Source organism: Akebia trifoliata, chromosome 15, assembly GCF_017979445.1.
Source record: "Akebia trifoliata isolate Shusen 1 chromosome 15, ASM1797944v1, whole genome shotgun sequence".
NCBI classification, from domain to species: Eukaryota; Viridiplantae; Streptophyta; class Magnoliopsida; order Ranunculales; family Lardizabalaceae; genus Akebia; species Akebia trifoliata.
The window spans coordinates 4,403,275-4,424,331 of NC_141389.1; the positions used below are offsets into that span (position 1 = coordinate 4,403,275).

General features: G+C 35.3%; 2 protein-coding genes across 4 annotated transcripts; one reads left to right on the top strand and one right to left on the bottom strand.

The window, feature by feature from the left end:
• The first annotated feature begins 1,768 nt into the window (after positions 1 to 1,768).
• LOC147384022 (uncharacterized) lies at positions 1,769 to 11,737 on the top strand. Of its 3 annotated transcripts, none has more exons than XM_086425280.1 (5): positions 1,769 to 1,976; positions 2,344 to 2,454; positions 4,971 to 5,095; positions 5,169 to 5,290; positions 8,855 to 11,737. In XM_086425280.1, exons 2-5 carry the CDS (start codon positions 2,355 to 2,357, stop codon positions 8,892 to 8,894), a joined length of 387 nt encoding a protein of 128 aa, XP_086281406.1. In that variant the 5' UTR covers positions 1,769 to 1,976; positions 2,344 to 2,354; the 3' UTR covers positions 8,895 to 11,737. The 3 variants fall into 3 exon arrangements, with proteins under 3 accessions (XP_086281406.1, XP_086281404.1, XP_086281405.1); XM_086425278.1 differs by lacking the exon at positions 8,855 to 11,737 and adding an exon at positions 5,386 to 5,876 and having other exon boundaries at positions 1,791 to 1,976; XM_086425279.1 differs by lacking the exon at positions 8,855 to 11,737 and adding an exon at positions 5,386 to 5,876 and having other exon boundaries at positions 1,912 to 1,936.
• LOC147384023 (uncharacterized) lies at positions 8,597 to 11,149 on the bottom strand. Its single transcript, XM_086425277.1, has 2 exons — positions 8,787 to 11,149; positions 8,597 to 8,703 (listed from the first exon to the last, which is right to left on the bottom strand). The coding sequence occupies exon 1, from the start codon at positions 11,147 to 11,149 to the stop codon at positions 8,801 to 8,803; it is 2,349 nt and encodes a 782-aa protein (XP_086281403.1). The 3' UTR covers positions 8,597 to 8,703; positions 8,787 to 8,800.
• Positions 11,738 to 21,057: the final 9,320 nt, after the last annotated feature.

Consider the following 21,057-nt stretch of genomic DNA (forward strand, 5'->3'; position numbering starts at 1 on the left):
ATACCAAAATGTGAATTTCTTTAATTAGCTCTATGTACTTCAAAGAGCTAATTATCTCATTCTTAATGCATTTGATCATGTAGAGAGAATCTGACGGGATGAGCCTTACTAAGGGTCGTTTTGCTCAAATGGATTACCACATCAGCAATCCAACACTATAGTCCTCTAAATTTTATCGAAAAACTCAGATAAAAAAAAAAAAAAAGAAAAAGCTTGATCCAAGCTTTTGAAAATGGATGGCTAGCAAACTTCTAAACTTAAAAAATTAAACTCAACAATGAAAAATAATTTTTTAAAGATTTTTTTCTTCTTCTAATTTCTTAGAATTCTATCATCTACAACATTAACGTTGTGTTTGGATTGAGAAAAATGAAGAGAAGAGAAGAGAAGAAAAAATAAATACTTTCTCTCCATTTCTCCTATTTGGATTGTTAAGTGAGGAGAGAAGAGAAAAGAATTAAAGAGAAAAAAAATGTGAGTTTTCTTTCTCTCCAAAAGTGGAGATAAGAGGAGAGAAATCTTTTTAAATTTTTTTATAAGGTCAACTTTGCCCCTAGATCTCTTTTAAGATATTTTAAAATTTCACAGATGTCCCAAATTCTCTCTTGCCAATCCAAACATGGTGGAGAGAAATTGATTTTCTCTTCTCTTCTCTTCCTTTTTCTCCATTTATCTCAATCCAAAAACAACCTAAAGCATCACATCATCTATTTGATGCTAGAAGGTGGTCCAAATGAAAAGCACTATTCTTCTTCTCTACCTGAGTTGTCACCATTAATAAACTAAACCAATAACAAAATGTTCTTGGATTTACCTTTTGGCATTCAAAAAATTAATTCAGCTATGATGTAGGCTGCCCTTATTAATTCGTGGAGTGTTTTTATAAGAGAGTTGCTATTGCAACACTAATTTTTTCTAACGTCACACCAATTGCATGTAATTTTTTGGGTGATTATATAGGAATTGGGGTGGCATTAGTAAAGGTTGGTGTGGCAATAGTAACTCTCTTTTATAATTATCTAATTTAAAATGCATGAATTACTCAAAATAGTTCAATAATCCGAAGAATAATACTTTCATTAAAAAGAAAAATTCGTGAATTTTTCAATAATTAAACATGAGATTTTAACAAGGACCTCATCTCAGTGACTCAGTCCCTACTTAATCTAATTATGCTGTTAAGATGTTGAACTGTTTAATAATCAGTTAATCCGATAACTAACTTATTATACTCGAATCGACTAAGACCCTATTTTAAGTTCGATATCAACCAAGAAATTTCCTTTTTTTTTTTTTTAATGTGGCTAATAGAGAAATTTTTTCTCTCTTTTTTGTTTTGACTTTCTGGCCACATGTAAAATGGCTGTGGTGCTGTGACCGAAATGTGGAGTTTAACTTTGAAGCAACACAACCTGCTTCAAAATTTGAAGGAACCCTCCCCATTAAAAGACACTTGGCATTTTAAATTTATTTTACTCCCCTACATTTCCATTAAAATTAAAATACCTCTTTCGGAAAATATTAGATTCTAAATTTTGATTGTCAAAATCAAAATGAGGAAAAACTGATTTCTAACATTCAGAATTTACTTTGGCTAATAGTTTTTCCAAATGGATTTCGGCAAAAGAAAAATAATATTATGCAACAAAATGCAAGAAACGAGAATCACCAGCTTTTGATTATAGCCAATTTATGATTATGTTTATAGGATAATTAATTGAAACAAACAAATTATCGAATTTCTAAAGTCAAATTATGATTAAAAAAAATCGGATTCTAGAATCCAATACAAACACCCCCTTAACATCCAACGAACGGCTGAGATGGTTTGAGTTTCCTCCTCGTCAAGAATCTCTGACGCAGACTTTGAAGTTATGCTTTGAAGCTTCAACAATAGAGGCTTTTACTTTCCAATCTCAGCCCTAGGTGTACAGAGGTTCGGATTTCGGAGCCCTTGAATCAACTTTTCTCTAAAGGTCTAGCTTGATCTCTATTTCTTATTTTTTAGTCAAAAGTTTGTGTTTATTTGATCATTATTTTCTATATCTGTACATGAATTCTTGATCAAGTAAAACAGAAGAAAAAGTTTCGATTTTGATTTCAGTTATAAATTACTTGAGTTTTGAATTTTGATGGATAAGATAAATTTTAGGGAAATTTTCAAGATAAGCATCAGTTGATTGGATAGTTAGAAATTTAGAATCAATTTCGTCCACAAATTCATAGACCAGACCCTTTTGTATCTTGAGTTTAGATTCCAAAAATTCCACACATTTAAACAATTAAAAATTGCTACTTTTTTACCTTAAAGACCTTGATGAGTTTTTTGGTTTTTTTTCGTAGATTACATAGTGATGGAGGAACTTCATACTTCAACAGAAGCAGTAGAGCTTTCTAATACTGAAAAGGGTCCAATTTCTACTGCTCAAAGTCACCAGAATGGTGATCTCTATGGTATAAATTCGAATCTCATCAGTTTAATTTTTCAGAATTGTGTAAATTTTAGGATCAATCTGTCATACCCTCTATCTGGATGTTTGAAACTTTTGAAGAATTATTCTTGAATTTTATTTTGATTGGCTTTTAAGATTGAGGCAGACGATACCGTGAGGGGGAAGTTTTTGTTTTTCACATTACTCGAGATTGGTACCACTGATTGATGCAGATGATACCGTGGGGTATCTTGTGTTGATGTGGTGCTTGTTAATTGCACTTTGTTAATCAAGCTATGAACAATAGAACAAAAATGCTCAATTTTTCTTAGTTTTCTAATAATTGGGGTTACTTATTGGTGTTAGGTATGTAAAACATATGAGCACAATTTTATCAAACTTGACACAGTTACTATTTAATACGAATCTAACCAATACCTAAGTTAGTGATGTGGAAAGTGAAGCCCATACCTCTTTGGGATTGCACCAGAGAGTAGCGGCTTTCACTTTGATATGTTTCTTTTTGAAACCCCAGGTAGCCCTTTCCCCAGGTCGCCCCTTCCTCTAATGCTTCCAGTGCCCATTTTGTGGAGGCCTTCACTCCAGTACCTTCCTTTTTGGACCCAAGGCAACCCTATTCCCAAGTTGCTCCTTCTGAGGTTTGAACTTGAGATTTGGTGCTGGCTTTGTTACCAATTGATGGGAACCTAACCAATACACCAAAAATACTTAGGTGTTGGTTGTGTGGAAAGTTAAGCCCATATCTCTTTGGTAACGTGACACTATCCCCATCAGAAAATTAAACATGAATCAGACTAGTGTGGGTTAATTGCTTATTGGGTCGGATAGTGAAAATAAAATTTGTGTACCATGGTAACCCATTCTCAAACCCAACCAAATTGTTTATTAGGTCAATAAAGTTAGAACATAACTTTGAAGACTTGAGTTCAGATGTTAAGGATAATTGATCGAAGTGTCAGCCCAACCGTTTCATACGTTCGTTGTATGGATTTCTTTTGACAGGTGCAGGACCAGAGCTGGACTCATTTCTGATTCCAATATTTTCTAATTTATTTTTATTGTCTTACTTGCTAGATATTATTAGCATTTACAGTAGGTTATGAGTTCTATCTTATCCCATTGGAGTTTTACCACACAACAAAGAATTGTTGTGTGGTAAAAGATATCCAATCACATTATTCATTATGTTTGAAACCATATGACAAAGAATTTTACTATCTATTGTAACAAAGGTTTGGGTTCAAACTCCTCTCTCAAATATGGATATAAAGTTTTTGAAGTTGCTAAATTGGTGTGTTGGTAAAGACTCTGAGTGCTAATACCACAAACCTGGGGTCAAAGCCTTCAACTAGGGGTGGCAATCTTAACACGACTCGGAAATGACACGAAATTATTGTGTTTGAGTCATAATCGTCTAACATGATTATGGGTCATGTCTAGGTTAGGGATGTCAACCCGCTTAACCAATTTTGACACATTTAGTTATTGTATCATTTACATTTCATTTTAAACCTTGAAACATAGGAGATATCTCAAATATCAACAATTATTTAGGGTTTTTAAAATTATTTATTTTGTTATTGGAATTTCTCAGAACTTTTTTATAATAAAATTTTTTTTTTTCAAATTTTATAAAATATAGAGGGTGTTTTAAGATATTTTTCAAATAATTTAGGGTTGAGATTTTAGTTTGGGAAAGAAAAATACTTCCCAACAAATTTAATATCTGGGACTGCAAAGTGAATCCAGACCTTTTTCAAACCATACCACTTCCAGATGATCAGGTATTTGGCATGGGTACAAAATTGCCTATTAAGGTATGAGACTGGCCAAATGTTATTTGGGTTCAAAAGGATTGACTTATGTTCATTTCTGTATGACAATTGCATACCACCTGATAGTTTGCATCCTGGATAGCATTGAGAGTTATAGGAAATATTTAAACTCACATTTCCTGATTGAAGGTTTTGGTATAGATTTTATTTGGATTTAATGGTATTGAGGTTGGTAAGATCATGTATCGAGTTCTGTAGTAAATTGATCAAGGTGGGTTTGGTACTCTGGAATACAAATTTTCTATATTTACTATCCAACCTGATGCAATATTGAAGGACTGTTCTTTGAGATGTGCTCTTTGTATTGTTGAGACTTTTGGAGTTCTGTTTGCTTTAGTTTTTTTTGTTTCTTCTTCTTTTTGCTTCTTCCTTGTAACTTTGGGGGCCACCTCAGCGTCCTTTTCCTTTCAGTTCTAATATATTAAAACTTATTAAAAAAGAATAGGCCCACTTTGATGTTGTATGTTTTGAATTCACTTTTAGACCCATAATTAATTGGGTTCAGCCTGCATACATGTTTTGAACAGAACTGGATCTGTAGTGGTCATTTCATTCAACTAGCTTGGAAGTGACCTTGAGATTGCTTCCCGAAGATGTTCATTTTACCGTTAAAAAATGTGGTAGCTTCTCAGAATTTTCTGAATCCTTGACATTGTTTTTTGAACAAAACATCTATTTTCAGATAATGATGGTGATGATGACATCTGGTGTGATGATGGGTCTTTGAGCAACGATTTCAATGAAGGGTTGCTTATAGGATCTGACTTGGACAGAGAGTGGCATAGGAGGCACAACCAATTCCATACAGTATCCTTACAAGTGTGTGTGTGTGTGTGTTTCTGAGAACAAAGATATTTTGTGATTCTTGATGAGTTTTTAGATTGGCTATCGTGATGGTCTTACATCAGGGAAGGAAGCTTCTGCACAAGAGGGCTTCAATGATGGTTTTAAGCAGTCTGTGCTTGTTGGTTACAAGTGGGGCCTTGTTAGAGGTATTACCAGGTAAAGACCACAGTATTCTGTATTGATTCTAAATTATTTATTTGAATCACCTTCTAAGGTTTTTTTTTTTTTTGATGTCTACAACCCTTGTGAAGTGCTCTTGCTGGCCTTCCTGATGACTTGAAAGAAAAGTTGGTTGGAACATTAGAAACAAGAGAGAAGTTTCAGAACTTGCACGAGTCTGTCCATTCTATTTCAACAAAAGGTGCTCTTAACTCCTTTAATGATGAAATTGTGTCTACTGAATTGAAGGAAGAATCTAATATGCCATATGAAATACCAAGCTGTAGTCAACTGGGAAAGTACATTAAGGAGCTCAAATCTCATCTTGAATCTTCTACAATTAGACTGCATTCAGCTGTTGAACTGTAGACTGTGGGATACCTTTCACATAAAACTGGGATTTTAATTTTATAATGGAAATTCGTTGGCTCGTATTAGAAATTTACTGTCCAATAATATTTAGTATTTATATCATTATCTTGGGTGGTTTTAGGCTCTATTAAAGAATTTGGATTGTCTTCACAATGTGATCCCATTCTTTGATTGATTACAATGAGTTTATAATTGCAGCTGTCCTTTGTTCTTTCGCATGTACTTTAATACCAACAACTAATTAATAATTGGTTTGCATAGGCAATTTTCCTTGTTTTGCAGCTTTGTAAGTTCCATTTAAGTTTTGGTTTCCCTGTATATTAGATTTTAAACTTCCATTTTTAATTATTTCAACACATAATTTTGATAGTTTAGGAGGAAATATTTGATGATTCAACACGTCGTAGGTTATTCATCAAACTAAAAGCCATTATTGTTTACCATCTGTTATGCCAATTGCATATCTGGAACCCTACCATGCTGTTTGATAATTTTGCCTTATATAGTGTTTATTTTTAATGCATTGAAGAAAAAAAAAATGAAAAAGAAAACAAATTAGTTCAAGTCCTACACTAATCCATCCTTTCCACTTTTAGTGAGATAGGAGTGTATGCTAGTTTGACTATTTTTGTTATTTATTTGATCCTTCAATTGAGATGGTTAGAGCTTCAATGCCTTTTTTATTTTGGATGAATGAAGATATTTTATTAAAAAAGGGGATGGTCGAGATGACTAGTCCAAAGAAAGGAGAACAAGAATGAAAGAAAAGGAGAAAAAAACTGAGCTCAAGAACTCCCCAAGCGAATACATACCCAATCCCACCTTCCCCAGAAAGTCCTCAAAAAACACCCCCCTTGATTCAACAAAAACTGAACTCCAATGGAATACAAGACCCAAAAAAGCAATGATAAGCTCTTGATCTTCACGCTCCTTCGCTTAAAAAACTCTCAGATTCCTTTCAAGCCTCGACCCCCAACAAATTGTAAACGGATCAGGCTCCATAGTTTCCAATTGAAACCCCCCTCCCCAATTGAGACCAACACTCAAAGACAGCCCAAAGCATCATTGGGAGACAACCCTTCGCACCAAACAAACCAAGAAAATAAGACCAAAGCTTGGAAGCTAGCAGACGGAGAAGAAGTACATGGCTCACAGATACTCCATCCACTCTGCAAAGGCTGCAAAAGTTTACTGAAATGAGGCCTCTTTTCATCACATTATCCAAAGTGAATAAAATGGCTTTAGGATTGCCTCGAGTTGTTTTGGAATGACATAAAGCAACAATGTTCATTTAAGTGGAAGCAGAGGTCCAAATCTACTATATGCAAATGTCAGAATAAAAATAATGCAAATAAGGTACATGCATTTAGAAGTGAGAAGCATAACCTCTAGATCCATAAGCTAATTACCAGTTTAAATTTACATGAGGGGTCAAATGATTCTCTTGGCCATTGGATACCATGCTGTTTTGTTTGGTGTTTCAGTAATGTGAGATCAGGCGGAACCAAAAAAAAATCGATGCATTCATTCTGAAACGTTAGAAAACTAGTTTTTATTCCTAAATATTAAAAGAAAAATGTCAAGTTATTAATCAGGTAGAATTAAATTTCACACTTCCAACACATTAATACAATTAGCAAAGTTCCGAAAGTTTCCAAACAAATATTGTATACCTTGAATTTTTATGGTATTATAGAGTTCTGTTCCTCCCCTTTCTACCCCCTCTTTGGTTCGAACCTACGACCCAATGTGATCTTTGGCACTTGGTATTCACATATGTTTTTTCCCCCAACCAATATGTATCACAAGACATACCTTTACATATTGATACTATTGAAGCATGCCAATATTTTGATTCCATATTTCAGAACATACGGCAATGGTCTTTTTCCACTTTGTCGAAAAGCTGATACTTTCTGTTCTAAACATACCGAAATGGAATGACACTTTGAACCTTGTTCTCAACTATAATTTAAATGCTGTGTAGGTGCTTCTTCATTATATAAAGTTGTCTATACACATCATCCGATAGGTATACCGTATACTTATATAAACTAATTATGTTTAAAATTATTCCTTAGTTTATAATATGGCCTTAAGGAGAAATGGCCACTTAGCCTACCCCAGTTAGTTGGATAAGTCTCTGTTGATGTTGACAATGATGATGATGATGACGAAGACAATGGTATTTTCTTAATATGTGATAAAAGCTATATGGACATGTTGCTGTATTTGTTGGACCCAGATAGGCGTTTCTATGTCACAATTATCTTGTCTCTTTGAATTGGTCTGAAGTTTGAATTATGCTCAGAGAACCTATCTTTCTTGTTTGGTGTTCTGAGGTCCTAGTTGTTGCAACCAGGCAATTGTGATTTGGTGGTCATGATGTGGGTGAATATCTAGCAGATTTGTGTGATCGTTTTGAATATTTTGGTTTTCCTCCGTTGCTTTACTTTGGAAGCCAATTCGTTCCAACTAGTTCATCCTAGCATTTTTTTTAACATATGAGTCACATGGGTGAGGGTTGCTCATGTTAAGTCCTAGTAAGGCTACATCAGCATTGAAGGTGGTGTGCTTGGGATGCCTTGATTTTGTATTTGGAAAGTGTGTTCTGGGTTTTCGGAGGTTGGGGCCTTGGTTTGTTTGTGTTGGTCATTGTTATTGGCTCCCTTGGTAGGTGTCTTCGGCCTCCTCTGAGCTTTCCTTTAAGCTTGTATTTATTTCCTTCAACAAAATGATTTTACCTATACCAAAAAAAAAAAAAAAAAATGGAACGATGGTGCATTTGCTCGAATGATGGTTCTAGAGAGAATTATACAAGAAACAAATACTGTTACAAGTTATCAATATTCACAAGTACCATCTACAACAACTGTGGACCTTGAAGATCCTAAACAACAAACTTGTCTTCTTTTTATTGCAACAAATCTCGAATAAATATTCCTATTCATGCAACCATCAAACAATATAACCTTTATGCTAAAAATATAGTGATACTGGTTGTGTTAAGATACTTTGTTGCTTCCTTCGATCATAATCTGCATGTTAACAATGAGAAAGGATTAGCTTACACCCATACACATATCTTCAAATTTACCAAAAAAGGTATCACTGATTTTACCTTGATTATCCTCATTAATTACAAGCTTGAATGGGTCTTGTGCTCAAAAAAGCTGTTTTGTGCTGCAGATGGCTTTCATATTTGGGTAGTGGCACAACCATTTCATAAGCTTCAACAAGCAATGCTACCCTCCTCTTTCGAGCAGGAGCAAGTTTGGTAGTGGCCTTTCGAAGCGCATAATCAAGCATCCACTCCTCCGCATTTTTCCTTTCGTCCATCATTTGATGCTTGAGATCAACCTTTTCGGCTTCCGGATCGGGTTCCATGGGAAGATATCGTGGCTCTCGTGGGTTGAAGTTCCTCGGTTCTTCCCCACCCTTGATGGATTTTTTAAGATTGGTAAAATTCTCAGAGAATTGTTCATCATTTTCACGTTCTTCATTGATGATTGTGTTCTCTTCCTCGGCACCTGTATGACAATCCTCATTACCTATATCTTGATTGGTTTCAGAGAAAACCTGGCTAGAACCGGAGATTTGGATCCCCATCAATCCATTGACATCTTCAACTTCGTCTTTTTCTTCTGCTCCATCTCCAACATTTTCACCGGGGAGTACTTGATCTGGTTCAAGGTCTCTTGAAGCTATACCTTGATTAGTTTCTGAATCAAGAGATTCAGATGTTTGGGCTTTGTGCTGGAATCCCTCATCTTCTAGTTCATTTATTTGGCAACCAACTTCAATGTCAATATTTGGATCCATTTCTGACTCATCTTCAAGAGATTTATTTTCCTGCTCGCTCATTAGTGTTCCATGCTCAACATCATCGACGCTTGTTGGTTTGTCATCCCCAAGAAGACTACGCCCTTGGAGAAAGGTGTTGACTGGTTCAGGAACTCCATAGTTCTCTCCGCTGGTTGCGACTGATTCCTCTAATGAGTACTCAGCAGCAGCAGAAGAGACACCGCTGTTGATGAAGCCATCTTGCTCGCTATCTCCATTAGTTTCTTCTTTAGTTACTGTTGGTTCCTCAAATGTGTTCTCAATGGAAAAAAGCTGGTCATGGAGACTTAACTCTGAAGTCTGATCCCCATCATTCTGTCCAAAATCACCATCACCAAATTCTTTATCAATACTTCCCCTGTTTTCTCCGAAGGTGGAAGAACAATCAGCCTCATTATCAAAAGAAGGGGCTGTGATTCTCCTCTCTTTCCTGTCCACATCAGTGGCCTCAGAGTTTGAATCATCAAGTTCAGACTCGGTAGGGCTTTCACTTTCTGATTTAAAATCGGTTTCTTTTCGTATAAAACAGTGTAAGTGGTCTGTGTCCTCAACTTCCCGCTGAATTTGTTTGGATAAGGCCATCGAAATATCTGTTTCTGCTCGGACAAATTCACTTATTTGGTCAAGATCGTCTTCCCAACTTATTTCCGAGTGTGATAATTCACCTCTCGGGCTCTCGGCAGCATCATCATCCATGGAAAAATCAATCTTTGCTTCATCATTCTCATCATCGATATCATCTCTCGGTTGAGTATAGATTTCCACAAAGAAATCCACGCCCACTTCTTCTATCAGAGGAGAGATTGTCACGTCAGCCAAATCTTCTTCTAAAATCTTTGGATCTCTATTAAAGATCTTTTGTCCTGTATCAACGTCTTCCTTTCGTTCGTACTCTTCTGGGGATTGACCCTTCTGTCTCATACTCTTCTGGGCTCTCAGCAAATGCCTCCTCGCCGATAGGAAGCATTTTAATTGAGGTGAACTATCATGATGATGGCCATTAAGAGAACAATATGTATATGGGCAAACCTTCATTATTGAAGTTCCTTCAGATTCGGTTCCCCCTGAATGAAGCATCACATATGTCGGGAACTTTGAATCCTTCAGAGTTGATGAACAAGTACTCCTACTTACATTTTGGTTGGGATATAAAGCACCCCCCGAGTTCTTGCTCGAAATTCTCCCCAATTTCATACTAGATGTCTTTGTTAAAGTTCTCACAGGTTTCAAACTCGATGTTTTTGTTAGACTCCTCACCGTGTCATGACACGTCAATGTCCGACTCTTACTATTACAAGTAGTTCTAAAATAATTTGAGCTTACCTGTGAATGCTCCTTCCTTGCGTTCGAACTATTTGTGGATTTCATATAATTTGGCAACACATCTGATACACCGCTACGAAGCTTATCGAATTGTGATTTTGCTCGTCTTGTAGGATTTGATCCTGAGTTCTCGAATTCTGAGTTTTTGAATGAGCTCGACTTGTTCATTTTCTTCTTCAATTCAGTTCCTCCTCCTCCCTTGTTTCTAATATCTGAATGATGTTGAGTGGATGGCGTCGTGATCTGCATATCGGATTTAACATAATTCATGGTTTCAGCTTGGATGCTAAGCTTCTCATGAGCTTTTCTTTGGACCATCACTGAAGAGAGGGATTAGAAGAATGAATTGGATTGAAGGAAAGCAAAGAATATGAGAATTCAATGTTGGTTTTGGTAAAATGATGGGAGTTGGGATTTCTTCCTTTGAGTTTGGGAGTTTAAGGTCTAGAAGAAAACTAGTCTTGTTTCTTGTTGTTGAAACCCAGGAAAGATGACAAGTTTTACCAGGAAAGATGGTTATTGAAACCCAAACTACCACAGATTCCAAGCTTGGGGTTTGGTTAGTGTTGGTGGCCTCTTTTTTTCTTATGCGAATTTCAGCTATTGGGCAGATCAATTTTGAATGCAGCTGATATGGGGAATATAAAGCTGACTTGCACTATAAGAGGTCTTTGATTTCTAATTTTCTTAAAGGTGAAATTACATGAATGCCCTTTAATTTACCACCTCAAGACTTCCTCCTCCCACCAAAGCTAATCCTCCAGTTGTTCTTATTTGGGGTCATAACAAATCATCTTCTTCTAAGTCTTTTTATCTTTAAAAATTTGGGTTGGAAGAGAGGCTTTTGTAACAGATATTTTTGTAATTTCCTTTAATGTGGGCAAAGCGATGATACTTAAAAGGTAATCTTATAGAACCAAAGGGATAAAAAAGAGAAGAGTGTGGGTTCATTGTTTGCTTGGCACCGACAATTGTAGTGGGGGAGAGACACGTGTATGGTGTGTTACCTTTATTTGAAAAAAAAAAAAAAAAAGTAGCCAATGGTCGGCTTAAAGGCGGTGGCGGTGGACCACCGCCAAGGGCAAGTCATCTATCGTGACTTCATGAAGATTGAATAATAATGCTGAAGTGACAACACACCATGTATGTGAATCATAGATGTTTCCCCGAGATACAGATGAAAAAGCATCTATGGTTCTTATCCTTTTCCACGTTAAGAAGTGCGATATGAGGTCACCCGAGAGCACGACTCATGCAGATTTTATATGTTATTATATTTGGATTATGTTGAAGTAAAGTTACATCATGGGGGACTCTTTTGATGTTGATGTGTGTCATAATCATAAATGCTTTCATCAAGATTTCACTCGTATTTCGAGGAAAATTATCTATGGTTCTAACATACGTCCATGTTAGAAATACCCCCACCCCTCCCCACCAATGTTACTCTACCACGACTCATTATATTTATACCCATGGTTTTAATACTCGTTTAGACATCTTGAACAAGATGAATTATATCAAACAAGTTGTCAGATTTATTCGAGTCGTCTGGTTCAACAATGAGACAATGGAGTGACTTTTGAGAAATACATCAAATTTGAGATGATTTGTCAATTCGTCTTGTTGGTGGACAATATTGAGATAAATCAGATGAGCTTGATTCGTTCGGCTTGTTTGAACTTAGTTGGTAGGGATGCATAGAGATAATTCGTTTAGATTCATAAACTGGTTAGTTGAATCCAAATACAAAATTTAGTGAGGCATAATAAAGGTTTAATACACAAAATTTGAGATATTAGATTAAATCTTACGTGAAATTTTCATTTTTTTTGTTCATCCTTTTTAAGTGGTCATCTCAATTCAAAATTTCAGTAGAATCCTCTCCTTTGGATTACATGTTGTGTCTCCATGAGGTATCTCAAATATTAAAGAAAAAGTAGGGACGTAAAATAAATACAATAATTTACATGTCATGTTTCGAGGATTACATGTCATGTTTCGAGGATGGCTCCTTCAAAATTTTGAAGCAGCCTGGCCGCTACTCGTCTAAGATTTTTTCATCCATTATAGAGTCAGATTAGATCCTAGATGTATTTTTTAGACTGAATCAATCAAAAATATTAGTTCACCTAATTTCATATTAGTAGGTGGCATGTGCAAATGCAAATACGAAAAAAAGATTTATACATTATTTATATTTTTATAATTATTTAAAAAAAATTAAATAGACAACTTAATATAATACCATTTTATTTATTTTTTATTATTTAGGGTCATTTGGTTGCACTTATTCAGCTCTTTCACGTTGTTTAACCCTTTCTTCTATTTGTTATTTGCACTTAGCACCATAACTTAAAATTTTGGGCAAGTATGCCCTCATTTAAAATTGTTTATTTTTCCCAAATCCCTCAAATCCTTTAGGGTTTTAAATCTCATCCGAGTCATCTTGGTATCGTCCACCAATAGATGAGTTGACAAGTCATCTCAAAGGCATTGTTCTAAATCTCGTTTGAGATGAATTGATGTCATTTATGGACAAGATGAGACGTCAAAACAAGTTTTAAAACCATGCATGCCTCTCGATGCCATCTTCTTCAGCAAAACAACTGTGCAACAACCCACATAGACTCTCGCACAATCGTTCGTGAAGAAATAATCTAGAATCAACTCTAATGCAGGCCAGATGCAACAAATGTCTTTGTCACCAATTTTTATTTTGCAAAAATTTGCATACAAGTCAAAGAAACATTTTTATCCTCCCACCTTCATTAATAGATGAATGTGATATAGAAATCTAGAATTATAATGCTGAAAGGCTTGTATTGTTGCTTTCTATCATATAGACTACAATTAATTGCAATGTTGACCCCTTAAGTCAAACAAGTGGTTTATCAATAAATTGATGGAAAAATTACTTAATAGACCTTGTGGGAAGCATTTCTTTCTAAACCGTCCCTAACTTTTGGGGTATTTTGATAGTCTATTTAGTAAATTTATTTTATATCTAAATAGTCCTTCAAGTCCTTAATCATCTATCTTTATTAATATTTTTTTGGAGTATTCAAGCAACCTTTTTTTCTCTTCTTCTTCTTCACATAATTAGATTTTCCAATGACAATTGCAATAATTTTATGATGACTTTTGATGGTTAATGACGAATGGAGAATGGTATACCCATAGTTTTGAAATTTTAGGTGTACTTTTCGATCCATTTTGTCAATTTCCAACAAGAAATGATGAATGAAGTTAGGATTCTTAAATTTTTTAAGATTTTGTTGAAACGTTTGACTATAGTGCCCGTTTTGTGACACTATAATATATGTATTTTGAAAAGATTTATGTAATGTTAAAGTTGAAAAATGAGAAAATGAAATCAAAACAAAAACGAAAAAAAAAAATGAAAAATCAGAATAACATTTGCATTGTCAAGTTCAACATTTTTTTTATTATCCACTTTAACAATTTTATTGTCCAGTTCAACAATTTTGGCACCGGATTCAACATTTTTTTTAATGTTGAATTCAATTTTTAATTAATTATTTATTTATATATATTATTAAGATCAACAATTTTAATTTTGAGTTCAACATTTTTTATTGTTGATAATAAAAAGTATTGAACTTGACCCTAAAAAGGTTGATCTCAAAATAAAAATATTGAACTCAACAATAAAAAGTGTTAAACTCGACACTACAAATGTGATTCAGATTTGTTTCTTTTTTTAGACGTTGACACTGGATTGATCTTATTGAAATACCCAAAATGCATATATTAATAGTTGCAAAATAGACACACGAATTACGCATTACAATGAAGTCTTCAAAATTTAAGAATCCCAACTTCAGTCATAATTTATTACAAATCGTCAAAATTAGGAGTATATCATTCACCATAAAAGATGGTAGGAAAAGATTGCAATCACCATTGAAAAACCTAAGTAAGCGAAGAAGATGAGAAAATGATAGCTTGGGTACTTCAAAAAATATTATAATCAGAGATGAGGTTGAATGACCATTTAAATATAAAAAATCTACTAAATGGAAAATCAAAAATCAGATACCGCCCAAAAGTAAAGAATTATTTAGAAAGAAACCCTTTCCACATGGTCTTCTAAGTAATTTCCCCCAAATTGATCCAATTGTGGGGAAAAAAAAAAAACAAAACATCTTGACGAGTGTCTCTCAACAAAATCTAAATATTAGGCTCATCATTACCCTATTTTCCATGGGATATGAGTGGAAAAATAATTTTACCTATTAAGCTTGAATTCATTTTCTACACAATTTTTCAGCCTAGGCACCTACCCCTTAGAAAAATGATTTTCCCACTAACAATGTAGAAGACAATTTGAAGATTCTCTCAACACATTCACGTGAGAGAGAACTGTTTAATATATATAAATAACAAGTGATTTACATTAGATCATAGAACTCCTATCTTTAAGGATTTTAGAATCATGTGAACTCTTCAACAAAATGTGTGGATAGAACTCTAAAGCTCCTTATATGTAATGACTCTTAAATCATGTGGACTCTTCGTATGTGTGTCATTCATATGCTCCTTCAAGCATAACGGTCTGTGATGGACAACGAGCTTGTCACGAAGTAGATAAAATCGTTGAACAATAAGGGCCTTGGTCATAGCATCGACAATTTGATCCATAGAGGAAATGAACCGAACATCAAGAAACCGACTTGAGACTTTTTTCTGGATGAAATGGAAATCAATTTCAACATATTTTGTACGAGCGTGAAATACCAGATTAACAGTAAGATAAGTGACTCCTAACTTATCACACCGTAAGCAGTTGGACTATCAAGAGGAATACGAAGATCACAAAGAAGAGATTGAATCCAAGTGACCTCAGTTGTGGCAAGAGCAATACTTTGAAACTCAGATTCAATACTTGACTTTAAGAAGGTGGGCTGCTTACGAGAACTTTAGGAGATGATATTTGGGCTGAGAAAAATGCAATATCCACTTTGAAAATGACGATCATCCGGGCATCCTTCCCAATCAGCATTAGAGAATGCATGAAGTTGATGCTTAATAAAAGGTGTAATCATGAGGCCATAATCAAGTGTGTACTTGAGATAGCGGAGTATCCGTTTTACAATAGTCCAATGGAAGTCAGTAGGTGCTTGCATAAATTGGGAGACCTTGTTGATTGAGAATGACACATCTGGACATGTCAGGGTGAGATATTGAAGTACACTAACAATACTCCTAAAAGATGTAGCATCAGAAAGTGGATCACCAATAAATCTTGATAATTTGGATGTGTTAGCCATAGGTGTAGTACATGGCTTGGCTCCATCCATATTGGTTCGACGAAGTAAATCGATAATATATATACTTCCGTTAAGAGAGAAAAAGACCATCAATTCCACGAGTAGCTTCTAAACCAAGAAAATAATGAAGTTGACCCAAGTCTTTGATAGAAAAAAAACATCTTGTAGATGACGAATCATTTGTTGAATAAACAAAGAAGATAAGCCGGTAATGATGGTATCATCAACATAAATAAAATGTAAAGGATATCATGAGATCCACATTTGATAAACAATAACGAACCAGCTTGTGATCCAAGAAAGCCATTGGCAAGGAAGAATGTACTAAAGCGTTGAAACCAAGCACGTGGAGCTTGTATGATTCCACATAAAGACTTCTAAAGCAAACAAACATGATAGGTTGTTGAGGATCAACAAAGCTGGGTGGTTGCTTCATATAAAGTTCTTTAGATAATGAGCCATACAAGAAGGCATTTTGGACATCCAACTAGTGAAGTGACCAACCCTTTGAAATAGCAATTGATAAAATTGTACGGATGGTTCATGGTTTAACAACAGGGTTAAACATTTCAACATAATTCAAACCACTTTTGTTGATGAAAGCCTTTAGCGACAACGTGTTTTATTGCAATCAATGGAGCCAGCGGCCTTTTGTTTAAGGCAAAAAACCCATTTGCAACTTACTATATTCATTATAGGTTGAGGGGGAATAGGTGTTCACGTTTTATTGCGCAGTAACACATTTATCTCATCAACCATTGCCTGACGCCAAATTTTGTCCTTGTTTGCTATGGTGAAGCAACTTGGTTCAACAATGTCTAATGGTAGAAAATGCTTTTATCTCATCAACCATTGCTTGATGCCTAATTTTATCCTTGTTTGTTATGGTGAAGCAACTTGGTTCAACAATGTCTAATGGTAGAGAATGCTTGGATGTAGTAAGTGCTTTGGGTTTGAAAATACCCAATTAGAATCGAGTGGCCATAGGGTGAGTAGGTGTGCCAATTCATACAGGTCGCGCATATGGTTTAGGTGAGGGAACTGTTAAATGAGAAGAATGTATGGGATCAAGGGGGTTGGAAGGATGGGGAACATCAGAAGAAAAAGATTGAGAAAGGGTTGTAGGCAGGTTGGAAATAGTAGTAGAGAAATAAGAGAATTGGGTAAAGAAACAATAGGTGTAGGTTTATGTGTAGGTGTAGGTGTAGGTGTAGGTAAATCTAAAGGTAAAAGAGGTGGTAAGTTAGAAGGTGGAAGAGTGGCTGAAGAAGAATTATTGTGAAAAGGAAAAATACCTTCGTTAAATATGACATGGCGAGGAACATATATCTGGCCTGGTGGTAGATGAAGATAGTGATACTCCTTATGCGATGAACAATACCCAATGAAGATACAAGGAAGAGATCAATATACCAATTTGTGAGCATTGTAAGAGTGTAAATGAAGAAAACATTGATAGTCAAATACTTTGAGAAATTTATAGATGTTAAAAAACTCTTCAATTGGATATTTGTTTTGTAAAACAGGTGAAGGTAGATGATTAAGAAGATAAGACGTAGAGGTAAACACGCCATCCTAATAGGAAGTTGGGACATAGGCAGTAGTCATTAGATTTAACCCGATTTCAATAATGTGACGATCATGTCACTTGGCTTAGCCATTTTGCTCTAGAGTGCGAGGACAAGAAAAATGATGTTCTCTGCCTTATCGCAGTATAGTCCAACTGAATTGTTACTATGTTGCTTGATGTCTATCATCAACTACATGAGCCACTCACATTCTTTTGTTGTCATATCTACTACTCTGTATTATGTTTCGATCGTTGAAAGTGACACTGTTGGTTGTCTCTTATTACACAAAGATACTGCTCCTAAATCCAAGTTGAATATGTATCCAACATTTAATCTGAGTGTTGATAAATCACTTGCGTAACCTTCATTATAGTACCCACTTACTTGATGCGAAATTCCTTTTTCATAGAGAATCCCAAAATCAATTGTGTTTTACACGTATCATAAGATGCGTTGAACTGTTTATAAATGTGGCTTCCTTAGATTTTACATGAATTTGCTTATCACTCCAACTGCATAAGCAATATCTGGTCGTGTCAACGTTAAGTAAATTAAGCTTCCGATTAACTGTTGATACATGGTTCCATCCCCCAATAGCTCTCCCAGATCACTTATCAACTTTCCATTTATTTCTATTGGGGTTGAGATTGACTTGTAGTCCACCATCCCAAACTTGCCTAGCAAGTTTATAGAACACTTCTTCTGTCACAAAAACACTCCATTATCACATTGATGTAAAGGAAGTGTTTGAGCTCCCCAAGCTCCTTCATCCCAAATCTCACTGAAAGATTATCACGAATAAATGTACCTTCTTCTATGTCATCTTCAGTAATGATGAAATTTTTCACGTAGATTAACATAATAGTAATCAACTCATTTTGTTGCTTGAAAAATAGGCTTAAATCTGTTAGTGTCACTATGTAACTACTAAAAACTAAAAATTCAACAATCTTTTCGTACCAAGCTCGTGGTGTTTGCTTCAGTCCATAAAGAGTTTTTTCAACTTACAAACATAGTCCAGCTTCTGTTGGTCCTCAAATCCACGTGACTGCTCTATAAATATCTCTTTATCAATCTCTCCGTGCAAGAATGCATTTTTGACTTTTAATTGCCAAAGCTTCCACCCTTTAGTTGTTGTAATTGCAATAAATACTTGTACAAAAATGATCTTTGCAACTAAACTGAATGTTTCGTCAAAGTCAATTCCATATAGTTGTCTTAATCTGCATGCCACAAAACGCATCTTGTAACGACTTACTATTCCATCTGGCAGTCTCTTCACCTTGTACACCCACTTACATGTAACTGGTTTTACTTCTTAAGGACGTGGGACTAGTTCCCATGTTTCATTATTGATCAAGACAATAAACTCTTCGTGCATTGTGATTTCCTACTCCTTGACTCCTTGTGTTGTTTCAAAAGAAGTCGATTCATCTATGTTGTGGGCTTCGAAGGTGTTGTAAGAAAGTTTCTCTCCAATAATGATTTTTGCAAAAGCACTATCTGTGCATTTGAAGTTAGGTTTTCTTATACGTGAAGATCTCCAAGGTTTTAGTTCTGCATCTTCCTTTACCGTCTCAAGTTGTGAAGGATATTTTTCTTCTAATGCCATGTTCTTTGGTGAACTAATTATAGTTTTCCAAGGGTCACTATGACTTCTTGGAGAACTTTCAGGCTCAATAGCATTACCAACCTTGGTCACTTGAGTGTCTTATCCAGATCTGGACTAATCAACCTCCCCCTGCTTCGATTCATCTTTATTGAGATAAATTTGAACTTCATTTTCAAATTATAATGAATTTGATAACAAAACATTGTTGTTTGACCACCACGATGATGCTTTGAGACAAAGATCTTTCTTGTTGATAAATCACAACACCTTCAACCTTTTCTCTTCGTAACCCACACAGATGTACCTCAATGCCCCTTTATTGAGTTTTGTTCATAGATTTTTTGTGAGAAAAATTTAACAAATACACCCGAAAACACGTAGATGTTTTATTGTTGGTTTCTGTCCAAGTAGTTTCTCGCACGGAGAAATAAACTCGAGCTGAGGTTGCGGTAGTCGATTGATCACATACGTTGTTGTCCCTTTTGACTCGGCCCAAAACTGTTGTCGCACGTTTTTAAAGTACAACATGCATCGACACATGTTATCTAAATGTAGATTATTTCATTCAGCTACTCTGCTTTATTGTGGCGTGCTTACACAAATCATTTACCTTCTAATTTTGTGTTGTTTCAAGTACTTATTAAACTCCTTTGAGGTATATTCTCCACCATTATCAAACCATATACAATAGATGTTATGCCTGACCAGTGTCTCTTCCTCTGAATGAAATTTCTTGAACTTTCGAAAGCTTCAAATTTTTCCTTCAAGTAATATACCCAAACATACCTTAAGAAGTTGTCGATGAAAGTGGTATGTAGAGCTTACCATTTATTAACGAGTACTTCACCTTACCAAACACATCAATGTGTACTAGCTTTAATGATTCTTTCGATTGAAACTTTGATTGTTCAAAAGGTAGTCGATACGCTTTGTCGAATTGACATCCTGCACATAATGTGTTTGAATGAAAACTAAGCTTTAGAAGTTCTCTAACAAATTTATGTTTTGCTATCTCATATAGCCTTTTGTATCCTGCATGCCTTAACTGTGCATGCCAGAGGTTCAGTGTCTCGTTCTTTCTGATTTTTTTTATGTACACCTCTTTTGTCGAAATTACGTATATAGACTTTACTCGCATTCCTTTCATCATAAGTATGCCATCTATTTTAACATTCTTAAATGTCTTCACTTCTTGGGGTTCGAAGAAGATGCACCATCTTGTCCTAGTTATCTATGAAACAAATAATAGATTTTTTGCCATGTCATGAACATGGTAAACTCCTCGTAATAATCGATCCTTGCCAAATCTCATCATGATTTCTACATCACCACGTATTTTACCAGACGTTGTGAGTTGTCAATTGTTACTACCACTTGATTTTCATCATATGAATGCATGGTTCTGAACATCTTCTCATCACTCGTCATGTGGTTTGAACAACCAAAGTTCATGACCCAATCTTTCGCATAGTCAATTGTTGCATTATGCTTATATGTGCAATTCACTAAGGCTAGATTAGTTTCATCATGCTGATCTTCCACCACAACTGTGCATGCGTGCTCTTTGATCATCTCGATGGTTGTTATTACAGATAAACCTTGTGTTTCAATAGTTGATGCATAGTTTGCTTGTGGATTTTAGTCTTTCTCATCATTGGCTCCCCCTTGCTTTCTAGCTTCTCCATGTCAGAAATCTTAGCGCCTGTTTGTTACCGCTTCAAAACGAGGCTTTCATTGCGTTTGCGGTGA

What these genes read in the sequence shown, in the direction of transcription:
- LOC147384023 (XM_086425277.1), bottom strand. Translation starts at nt 11,149, where the DNA reads ATGGTCCAAAGAAAAGCTCATGAGAAGCTTAGCATCCAAGCTGAAACC.
- LOC147384022 (XM_086425278.1), top strand. Translation starts at nt 2,355, where the DNA reads ATGGAGGAACTTCATACTTCAACAGAAGCAGTAGAGCTTTCTAATACT. An exon ending in CCAGAATGGTGATCTCTATG is followed by an intron (nt 2,455 to 4,970) that starts GTATAAATTCGA and finishes ATCTATTTTCAG; the next exon opens with ATAATGATGGTGATGATGAC. An exon ending in GGCACAACCAATTCCATACA is followed by an intron (nt 5,096 to 5,168) that starts GTATCCTTACAA and finishes ATGAGTTTTTAG; the next exon opens with ATTGGCTATCGTGATGGTCT.